Below are 12352 nucleotides of genomic sequence, written 5' to 3' on the forward strand. Positions count from 1 at the left end.
ACATCTTATTAAATGTTTCAAGAAAGCTACTTAAATTTTTTTCAAAGTTACTACTACATGGAAAACAGCTGTCATAAGACTATTCATTCTCTCTTAACATATTACTAAATATAGTTGAATTTTTTCACTGAAGTTTTTCATATGATTACTGTTATGTGAAATTTCTTTGTTAATATTTGATAGTTCAATGAATATTTGATAGTTCAATGAATCAAATAGGGGTAATGCAGGAGTTGGTTTAATAATGAATAAAGAAATATGAGTGTGAGTAATCTACTACAAACAGCATAGTGAACACATTATTGTGGCCAAGATAGACACAAAGCTGATGCCTACCACAGTAGTACAAGTTTATATGCCAACTAGCTCTACAGATGACAAAGAAAGTGATGAAATGTATGATGAGAGAAAAGAAATTATTCAGATAGTGAAGGGAGATGAAAATTTAATAGTCATGGGTGACTGGAATTCGATAGTAGGAAAAGGAAGAAGGGGAAGCGTAGTAGGTGAATATGGAATTGGGGTAAGAAATGAAAGACAAATCTGCCTGGTAGAATTTTGCACAGAGCATAACTTAATCACAGCTAACACTAGGTTCAAGAATCATGAAAGAAGGCTGTATACATGGAAGAGGCATGGAGATACTGGAAGGTTTCAGATAGATTATATAATGATGAGACAGAGATTTAGGAACCAGGTTTTAAATTGTAAGACATTTCCAGGGACAGATGTGGACTCTGACCGCAATCTATTGGTTATGAAGTGTAAATTAAAACTGAAGAAACTGCAAAAAGGTGGGAATTTAAGGAGATGGAACCTGGATAAACTGACTAAACCAGAGGTTATACAGAGTTTCAGGTAGAGCATAAGGGAACTATAGACAGGAATGGGGGAAAGAAATACAATAGAAGAAGAATGGGTAGCTTTGAGTGTTGAAATAGTGAAGGCAGCAGGTATAAAGACAAGGGCTAGTAGAAATCCTTGGGTAACAGAAGAAATATTGAATTTAATTGATGAAAGGAGAAAATATAAAAATGCAGTAAATGAAGCAGGCAAAAAGGAATAAAAACGTCTCAAAAATGAGATCGACACAAAGTGCAAAATGTAAGGATGTTGGGGCATATCTCACTAGGGGTAAGATAAATACTGCCTACAGGAAAATTAAAGAGACCTTTGGAGAAAAGAGAACCACTTCTATGAATATCAAGAGCTCAGATGGAAACCCAGTTCTAAGCAAAGAAGGGAAAGTAGAAAGGTGGAAGGAGTATATGGAGTGTCTATACAAGGTCGATGTTCTTGAGGACAATATTATGGAAATGGAAGAGGATGTAGATGAAGATGAAATGGAAAATATGATACTGCGTGAAAAGTTTGACAGAGCACTGGAAGACCTAAGTCGAAACAAGGCCCCGGGAGTACACAACATTCCATTAGAACTAATGAAGTAATGGCCGCTATCGACAGGGGATCTCAAGTTGATTCCGTATTTCTAGATTTCCGGAAAGCTTTTGACACTGTTCCTCACAAGCGACTTCTAATCAAGCTGCGGGCCTATGGGGTATCTTCTCAGTTGTGCGATTGGATTCGTGATTTCCTGTCAGGAAGGTCGCAGTTCGTAGTAATAGACGGCAAATCATCGAGTAAAACTGAAGTGATATCAGGTGTTCCCCAGGGAAGCGACCTGGGACCTCTGCTGTTCCTGATCTATGTAAATGACCTGGGTGACAATCTGAGCAGTTCTCTTAGGTTGTTTGCAGATGATGCTGTAATTTACTGTCTAGTATCGTCATCCGAAGACCAGTATCAGTTGCAAAGCGATTTAGAAAAGATTACTGTATGGTGTGGCAGGTGGCAGTTGACGCTAAATAACGAAAAGTGTGAGGTGATCCACATGAGTTCCAAAAGAAATCCGTTGGAATTCGATTACTCGATAAATAGTACAATTCTCAAGGCTGTCAATTCAACTAAGTACCTGGGTGTTAAAATTACAAACAACTTCAGTTGGAAAGACCACACAGATAATATTGTGGGGAAGGCGAGCCAAAGGTTGCGTTTCATTGGCAGGACACTTAGAAGATGCAACAAGTCCACTAAAGAGACAGCTTACACTACACTCGTTCGTCCTCTGTTACAATATTGCTGCGTGGTGTGGGATCCTTACCAGGTGGGATTGACAGAGGACATCGAAAGGGTTTTGTATTATCATGTAGTAGGGGAGAGAGTGTGGCAGATAAGATACGCAAATTGGGATGGAAGTCATTACAGCAAAGACGTTTTCCGTCGCGGCGAGATCTATTTACGAAATTTCAGTCACCAACTTTCTCTTCCGAATGCGAAAATGAGCCCAACCTACATAGGTAGGAATGATCATCAAAATAAAATAAGAGAAATCAGAGCTCGAACAGAAAGGTTTAGGTGTTCATTTTTCCTGCGCGCTGTTTGGGAGTGGAATGGTAGAGAGATAGTATGATTGTGGTTCGACGAACCCTCTGCCAAGCACTTAAATGTGAATTGCAGAGTAGTCATGTAGATGTAGATGTAGAACTACTGACAGCCTTTGGAGAGCCAGCCCTGACAAAACTCTACCATCTGGTGAGCAAGATGTATGAGACAGGCAAAATACCCTCAGACTTGAAGAAGAACATAATAATTCCAGTCCCAAAGAAAGCAGGTGTTGACAGATGTGAAAATTGCTGAACTATCAGTTTAATAAGTCACAGCTGCAAAATACTAATGCGAATTCTTTACAGATGAATGGAAAAACTGATAGAAGCTAACCTCGGGGAAGATGAGTTTGGATTCCGTAGAAATGTTGGAACGTGTGAGGCAATGCTGACTAGAAGGAAAGGCAAACCTACGTTTCTAGCATTTGTAGACTTAAAGAAAGCTTTTGACAATGTTGACTGGAATACTCTCTTTCAAATTCTGAAGGTAGCAGGGGTAGAATAAAGGGAGTGAAAGGCTATTTACAGTTTGTACAGAAACCAGATGGCAGTTATAAAGAGTCGAAGGGCATGAAACGGAAGCAGTGGTTGGAAAGGGAATGAGACAGGGTTGTATCCTATCCCTGATGATATTCAATCTGTATATTGAGCAAGCAGTAAAGAAAACAAAAGAAAAATTCGGATTAGGAATTAAAATCCATGGAGAAGAAATAAAAACTTTGAGGTTCGCCAATGACATTGTAATTCTGTGAGAGACAGCAAAGGACGTGGAAGAGCAGTTCAACGGAATGGAAAGTGTCTTGAAAGGAGGATATAAGATGAAAATCAACAAAAGCAAAATGAGGATAATGGAATGTAGTCGAGTTAACTCGGGTGATGCTGAGGGAATTAGATTACAAAATGAGACACTTAAAGTAGTAGATGAGTTTTGCTATTTCCGGAGCAAAATAACTGATTATGGTTGAAGTAGAGAGGATATAAAATGTTATGGCAAGGAAAGCGTTTCTGAAGAAGAGAAATTTGTTAACATAGAGTATAGATTTAAGTGTCAGGAAGTTGTTTCTGAAAGTATTTATATGAGTGTAGCCATGTATGGAAGTGAAACATGGACGATAAATAGTTTGCACAGGATGAGAATAGAAGATTTCAAAATGTGGTGCTACAGAAGAATGCTGAAGATTAGATGGGTAGATCACATAACTAATGAGGAGGTATTGAACAGAATTGGGGAGAAGAGAAATTTGTGGTACAACTTGACTAGAAGAAAAGATCAGTTGGTAAGGACATATTCTGAGGCATAATAGGATCACCAATTTAGTATTGGAGGGCAGCGTGGATGGTAAAAATCGTAGCGGGAGACCAAGAGACGAATACACTAAGCAGATTCAGAAGGATGTAGGTGGCAGTAGGTACTGGGAGATGATGAAGCTTGCACAGCATAGAGTAGCATGGAGAGCTGTATCAAAGCAGTCTCTGGACTGAAGACCACAACAACAATAGTTCAATGAATAATGCAGGGTGTTCAGAACGTCCCAGATCTAAGCAGAAAGTATGATTATCTTCAAACAGATAATTTGTTAAAATATTATCAATACAGGTCACCGATAGTGCATTTACTGTAGTGTCCTGCATGATTTACTTTGGAGTCGTAGCTTTTTTTATTATGTCAGTAAATTTGGACGCTTAATTGCTTTCAGCTATGATGTTGATATGGAAGTTAGCACCTATTACAATCTTTTTCCTTTTTTCTTTATTGAGATTTTCAAGCAGCAAATGAGATTTGACCAAAACAGCTTCAAATGTAGCTTTCTCTGCTACTCTCACTCAAATAATTAAAATAGTCTCCTATATCATATTTTACATCAGAATGAGGATATCTGCAAGAGCCACCCATTGATTTCTCTCATCCAAAAAAGCTGTTGGCTACTTCAAAATTTCTTATTTTATTAAGACTTTTAATATTCTAAAATGTCAGCCAGTTCATTTGTAAATCCAATGCTTAGACAATTTTTGTCTACTGCCTCAGCTATTTTCCAAAAAAAAAAAAAAAAAAAAAAAAAAATTCCCTTATTTCAGGTCACAGTTTTCTTGTTTCTGCAGTGATAATGCTGCACTTAAAGTGATAATGTCTTTCTGTGAGCTCACAGTGGAAGTCCGCGTGACCAGTGAATATTCTCGCTAACAAATTTTAACCTTACTTTTGCACATTTTTCATGCAGCCAGATGTCGACTTCACACACACAATTTCTTTTGTAACCTGTTTCTGAGACTTCTTACATGATTCACTATTAAACTTTTGCCATTTTACAAGCAATGTGTATCTTCATTTTTAAATAGGTGCCATCTCAATTCTGTGTCTCATCTCCTGCTTGTCATTAGGTAGTGGCAGAATGTAGAAACAAACTTTTATAAAACCCCAAAAGAAAAAAATTACATGATGTGAAGTCAGCTGTACAGGGAGACTAATGGACAAAAGCTCTGTCATATTGACCATTACCACCAATCCAACACTCAGGGACTTCGACATACAACCACTTTTGTACAAAGAGATGCCAGGGGGGAGGGTCTCCATCTTGTTGCCGAATAAAGTTTTCAGGTTTGTCTTCTAATTAGGGAAAGAACCTTTCTCCCAACATATCCAGATATGCCAACACTGTTATAGCAGCTTCAGCAGAAAAGGTCCATAGGCTTGACATTGCGACACAGCCCAGAAATGTTATTTTAGGGACTCTCTTCAATATTGTACGAATTCATTCGGATGTTCAGATTCCCAGATGCAAACATTATGGGTAATTACCTTCTCACTTAGATGTAAAGTTACCTCATCACTGGACACCATATAAGTTGTCTTCCCATTGCAACTTCACTTGCAGAGTTATAATGTACACCATAGTTAATCAGCTTTAAAGCATGTTCTAACTGTAACCAGTATGGACACATGTGTAAACATTTTCTTAAAACCATCCACACTGTCATGTTTGGCAACTGAAGTTCAAGACTTACTTTCCCAAGAGACTTCGTACCTCTACGAAGGTAAGATGCTCTGATATAATCAACATCCTCTTCAGATACTTTTGATCATCTCGTGCTTTTCTCTGTACACACACAACTGGTCATTTTGAACTGTCAACTGTCAGTACACTTCATCAAGTATATTCGTTTTAATCACCTGTTAGTTCATGACATTAATGTCAAAATAGATCATTTATAGGTCACCTTATCTTGTTACATTCACACTTACTCTCGATTAGTGTCATTTTCAATACATACGAGCTTGTTTCTGCAGATATATAGGATAATTATGCCTCAGAAGTGCATTTGGAAATTATCAGAACTCATTTCATAATATTGTACAAAATGTTTGAAAAACTGGTTTCAAGTTAGGTATGAATATGGATAGGGTTCCATTCTGTATGATTGCTTTTAAATTAATTTATCACCATTTTTACGTTAATGAGAAGTTTATTCTCATTCTTCTATGTTCTTTCAGGCAATGAGAGATCGCCAGGAAGAAATCAACATGCAGCAGGAATTGTTAAAAATAAAGAAGCGGGTTCTGGAAGAAGAGAAGTCTAAGTTAATACTAGAAATACAAGGACGAAAGCTTAAAACAGCACAGCTTCAATCAAAATATGAAATAGCAATGATGTCACTTGGTAGAGCAGAAGAAGGAGAGGAGGTGTCAATAGCAACTATAAAACTCAAGGTATTTATTTTACTATTTTTCATAGCTCTTGTCTTCCCCGCTTTCTCTCTATTCACTTTGGAATCACTTAATTTAAATGACATTATAGTAAATGTTGAATTCACTGTCAGGAAGGCCCTAAATTGTTATTTATGTTTTCAAAATACTGTTTTGTTGGATAATACCTGTTAGGAAGCTCGATAATAAAATATTATTCTTTATCAAATTGTTCATGCATTACAGGGTTAGCACAATTGCATTACAGGTTTAGCACAATATATATATGTTCTAACTAGGAACACGGTGAAACAAATGGTCATAAAAGAGCTGCAATTAATTGGGTCACAGAGTGACATCAACTAGAATACAATAAAAGTAGTTTACACATCTTGAACACATTTAGCAGATGAGGGCTCGGAGACACATGCACCCTCTTATAAAGATGCCGTCCACATCAGGTGTCACTGGTATTGTGCTGCGTGCGCATTGCAGATCTGGTGACAGGGATCGGTGACCAGTCTGCACCTGACAGCCACCTCGGAGAGTTGCAAGTGTGCCATTTAAATGTCAGTGCTCACTACGCTTGCTGTAGTGGCCCATCATACGTCCACTGTGAGCCGTAGGTGTAGTATCTGATGAGTTACTACAAAAGCATGTGAGAGGAGGCATCCCACCATCCATGAACCCTGGGGCGATCAATGGAGAGGACCACGATGGGGGCAGAAGCCATATGGAGATTGAGTCCATGACAAGGTGCTCTGACATGGGCAGTGAGGATGGTGGGGGCCACCCTGGCCCATCACCATTCAGATTGCTCTGAACAACATATTGTCTTTGTATCATAAACATTCAATTCGGCTCAGCAAAATTATTATCTGAGGAAAAATAAGCTCTTGTTATTGTCTATGCCTGTAAAAAATTTTGTGTGTTCTTGTACAGTGCAACTTTTCATTTAATTACTGAATATAAGCCCTTAGTTTCATTGTTTAGCCTGTCAGTGCCCTTACCAGACAAAGCTGCTCTTTTTCTTCCACATTGGACTCTGTACTTGTGCCAGTTAACTTTTTGTTCTATGGACAGAAAATAAATAAATAAATAAAAATAAATGAGATCTATTTTTGTTCCATGTTGCAACATGCAAATGCAGATGCTCTGTCCTGGCTCCCCATGGTCCCTGACGCCTTGTTCGACCGGAAGGGACATATTTGTTTTAAATTGGACGGAGGTGATGGCTTTCCTGTCACCAGTCCCCATATTGTCTCTGCAGTAGTGCTGGATGCAGTTCTCCAGCAGGTCATGTACATGATACAACATTGGTGGCCTGGCTGACCCGCTTCAGAATTGTTATGCATTGCGCCATTGCCTCTCCCTCTTGGATGGTGTTATTCTCTTAATGGAAGCATTTACGCCCCAGATCATGGTTCTAGCAGCTCTGTGGAGGAAGTCCTCTGCTTATTAAACCAGGGTCATTGGGGGATTTCTCACACGAAACTGTTAGCATGTTACAATATGCTTTGGCCAGGTATCTATTGGGAAGTGAAACATCTCCTTACAGCCTGCCACAAGTCTTCAGGCAAGCAGGTGACACCATGCACTGTTTTCTCACCATGGCTGACTCCTACAAATCCTTGGGAAAGAGTTCACATTGATTTCTGGTTATTGGTGTTTGATGATGTTTCTCATTTTCCTTATGTCGTTTTTTGCCAGTCTGTGACAGCAGACATGAATGCAAGGCCCTATTGAAAATATCCTCCATAGAAGGCTTGCCTTGCACACTGGTTTTGGGACAATGGTCCTCACTTTGTTGCACAATCTTTCAAGGACTTCTGCACACATAACGTTATTCACCATCTGAGGCATCTCCCTTCCAACTGCAGTCAAATGGTGGGGCAGAATGTCTTGTCTGAACATGTATGACACAGATGCGCAACTGTGTAGATTATTTCCCAGCCAAAAAGGCTCTCACATCTTTTTAAGCTCTTGCAGAATAATGCCTATTGGGACCATGAGTCTCACAAAGCACATGTATGGCCGTCAGCTGCAGATACTGCTCACCTCTCGCTGCTGGGCAGGCGTCACCCAGCGACACCAGTTTTGTTGATATTCACTCCCAGAAAATCTGTTTGGACAGTGCCCCCAATGGATTCCAGTTATCAGTGCAGTTAAAATGCCTTCATAGTTTGCATTGAAGATCGACTTGTGGCATGCTACTGGAACCACTCACGGAGCTGAACAGGCCTGGTCATGCCCACCTCCCCTGGAATCAGGGCTTTGTCAGCACTGAAGGCAGGTTACTTCCTGCCTCCCATTCTGTTGAGAATGCACCACTGTCATCAGGGATGGCCACTGGGTCTCCATTGCCAGAGCCTCACCTCTCCTGGGACACGATGACACGATCTGTGGCCAGGACCAGATACTCGCTGGGCTTAAACTTCGCAAGACATGGTGCAAGTGAGAGCTGTACTTAAGTTGCACAAAAGCACCCTCACAGGCTGCAGATCAAACAAAGGGGAAACTTTTCCAAAGCAACAGCTGCAAGGGCTGGGCAGTAATAGCCATTCTAGAAATAGACTTGTGATAAAATGCCTGCCAAGAATTACACAGTGGAAGGCTGGAAAATTGAGACTTAGCTAGATTGCATTTGAAGCCTGCAGCCTGTACAGCAGTAAACAAAGAACAGGGACTACGTTGGTGATCCTCCATGGTAGCACTGTCATGATGATATCCTCAAGATAGTTAATGCAATGAAAGACAACCTTCATAACCTGTTCTAAAAAAACTTTGAAAAATGGCAGGCCCATTAGTGACCCCAAGCATTAGCCATTCATTCTGATAGAAGCTGAAGGGCATGCTAATCACAAGAAACGGTTTTGATGGCTCGCCGAATGGAATCTGAAGGTAGACTTTGGCCAAGTCGTTTGTTAGAAAGAATAATTGTCCCCCAGCCAACTTTGTGAGCAATTCCTCTGGGCGAGACAAGGGGTAAGTGTCTATGATTGCCTGTGGATTAATAATGACATAAAAGTTACCACAGACAGGAAGCTCACTGGACAGGTTCTTTACCAGCACTAAACGTGTAACCCATTCACCTGAGGAAATTGGTCTGATCAGTCCCCATGATGTTAAACACTCCAGATCTATCCTAACATGGTTAGCTACTGGCACAGGCAATGCCTGAAAAACCAGAGCCAGGTGGAGGGTTTGAATATGCCATGAAATTGTTTGCACACCCTACTTCTGGGACAAACAGATTCAAAAACTCATAACACAAGGAATACAATCCATGATAAAGCACTTGGTCTGACACCAGGTGCATCACATTCACAACAGAAAAACCAAAAGTAGTAAAGGCACCTAACCTGTCCCAATTTTCAGTACTCACATTGTTGTCTGCCAAGTACGTAATGGAATGGTAAACTGCATCGGCAGTGAATTGACCAAGTATAGTAATCTGCTGTTTGTTATGGTGTACCAACTGACTCTTGATGCATGCCAATGGTGGGGATCCTAGCCTGGCATATGTCTGTGATTTGAGTGGGGACAGGGCAGCTCCTGTGTTGACATGAGGATTAATGGCTTATCCATCACCCACACTTCAATGAAAAATTTGTTCTTGCTTGCAGATAATTTTTTACATTTATGGTAAGAGGTCCACTATGTGGGGCAGGCTGCCCACTCACGCTGTACAAAACAAGAGGGGCACCAAGAAAGTGGTATTCTGTATTCCTGCTGCCAACAACATGTTCATCCGCATTGGTCCAGTTGGCTTGTTTGTACAGTGGCTACCTCCTCTTACCGCAGTGCACTAGGCTCCATGTGCTGGGGCAATATGCGAAACCTCTTCTTATGTAGCTCCTCAACTGAAGAACACATTGATGCTCTTCTTATCTGGGGCCAAATGAATGATCATGATCTTGGACTGTAGTGTCTGAATAAGATTCCTGAGACTTAACAGTGATGAACCGACACTTACGACTTAGGCTGTGGAGCTCAGCTGCCCAAGCTAGAGATGGTTGTGGCAGATGTTTGTGATATTGGTAGAATTCAGCATTTGCACTGACCACATGCAGATATTTGTGATGTGAGGAGGACTACAAATTATACGTACATACATTGAGATGACAAAAGTCATGGGTTACCTCCTAATATTGTGTCGGACTCTCTTTTGCCAGGTACAGTGCAGCATCTCAATGTGGCATGGACTCAACAAGCTGCTGGAAGTCCCCTGCAGAAAAAATGAACCATGCTGCCTGTATAGTCATCCATAATTGTAAAAGTGTTGCTGGTCCAGGATTTTGTGCACAAACTGACTTCTCGATTACTTCCCATAAATATTCAAAGGGGGACAAAATCATTCACTTGAATTGTCCAGAATGTTCACCAAACCAATCACATGAAATACATGGCTGCAAATGGTTTCCAAGTAGTCAGACATGACCATTTCCAGCCATTGATCAGTTCATTTGGATCAGAGGACCCAGTCCATTCCATCTAAACGCAGCCCACACCATTATGGAACCATCACCAGGTTGTACAGTGCATTGTTGACAACTTGGGTCATGGCTTCATGGTGTCTGTACTACTGTCAAACCCTCCCATCAGCTCTTACCAACTGAAATCAGGATGCATATGACCAGGCCACAGTTTTCCAGTAATGTAGGATCCAACGAATACGGTCACGATCCTAGGAGTGGTGCTGCAGGCGTTGTTATACTGTTAGCAAAGGCACTTGCGTCAGGTGTCTTCTGTCATAGCCCATTAATACCAGATTTTTCCATGCTATCCTAATGGATACATTGATGGTACATCCCACATTGAATTCTGCAGTTATGTCACCCACTGTTGCTTGTATATTAGCACTGACAACTCTACGCAAACGCTACTGTTCTTGGTCATTATGTGAAGGCTGTTGGCCACTGCATCCTGTGTAGTAAGAGGTAATACCTGCAATTTGATATTCTCGGCACACTCTTGACCCTGTGGATCTCAGAATGTTGAATTCCTTAATGATTTCTGAAATGGAATGTCCCATGCATCTATTTCCAACTACCATTTCATGTTCAATTCATTTCCCATGATGTGGCCATAATCATATTGGAAACCTTTTCACGTAAAACACCTGACTACAAATGACAGCTCCACCAATGCACTGCTCTTTTATACCTTTTTTATATGATACTTCTGCCATCTGTATATGTGAACATCACCATTCTATTACTTTTGTCACCTCAGTGTATCATCAAAATGATGTGATGCTGGTGCCTACATAGCAGCTAACTGGCTCAGTAAGTGATACACACAGAGGGGTATCCATGATAAGAAAGAGCCTTATAGACCTCTGTGTTGACCACCCGGAATGCCATGAAATGTTGAAGCCGTTTCTCATGAGTGTCTCAATCTTCAGTAGATGCATAATGGGGAGGGGGTGGGTGGGGTGGGGGGTGGGGGGGGGGGGAGTTGTGTGTGAGCAATTGGCAGCTGAGCCTGGGTCAACATAGCCAACAACTGTTCCAATACAGCTGTATGCACCTACTGTTGTTGCAGAAGTGACTTGAGTAAAGCCTTCATGGAAGAGGAAGAGGCGAATGGCAGAAGAACCACAGAATCCAAAACACACAATAATTTGACCATCAGTGTCACCACTTGTGTTCTAATTAGGAACACAAGAAACACACAGCAATAAAAGAGATACAATTTATTGGGTCATGGAGTGGCATCAACAAGAATACAATGAAAATTGTTTACAAATCTTGAACATATTTGACAATTGAGGGCCTTGAAGCCCATGCATCCCCTTATAATGACACTATCCACATCTGGCGTCATTGAGTTGTGCTGCATGTGGACAGTGGATCTGGTGATGATGGTCAGTGCAGTCACTTTGTTTAGTTACGGGTGCTCCATTTGAATGCTCGTGAACACTGTGCTTGCCATAGTGGCCAAATGGATGTTCATTGTGGGCAATAGGTGTAGTAATCAACAGGTTATTACAGTATAAATATTTAAGTGTTATTGAAATTCGCTAGTTTATTTATTATGTTTCATCCTGTGCCATGTAGCAGTGAGTATTTATATCAAGTGTCTCACCTAATAATTTCCAGGTGCATTTCCTTTGGTGTTTCAGCAGATATTTGAAATTTAGTTTCTGCAATATGTAGCTGGAATCAGTCCAGACAAGTGCTGCTCCTCACATCTTTCCTGCAACATGCACAGTGTTGATGGA

At 40.6% G+C, this 12352-nt stretch overlaps 1 protein-coding gene across 3 annotated transcripts in view; it reads left to right on the forward strand.

The window, feature by feature from the left end:
- Positions 1-12352, forward strand: part of LOC124594228 (coiled-coil domain-containing protein 39) — a 481265-nt gene that overhangs the window by 379396 nt on the left and 89517 nt on the right. For all 3 annotated transcript variants that reach the window (XM_047132594.1, XM_047132593.1, XM_047132592.1), the window contains one exon: positions 5935-6150. In XM_047132594.1, coding sequence (XP_046988550.1) covers positions 5935-6150 — 216 coding nt within the window. The remainder of the gene's footprint in view (positions 1-5934; positions 6151-12352) is intronic.

This window comes from Schistocerca americana, chromosome 2, assembly GCF_021461395.2.
Source record: "Schistocerca americana isolate TAMUIC-IGC-003095 chromosome 2, iqSchAmer2.1, whole genome shotgun sequence".
Taxonomy (NCBI): Eukaryota; Metazoa; Arthropoda; class Insecta; order Orthoptera; family Acrididae; genus Schistocerca; species Schistocerca americana.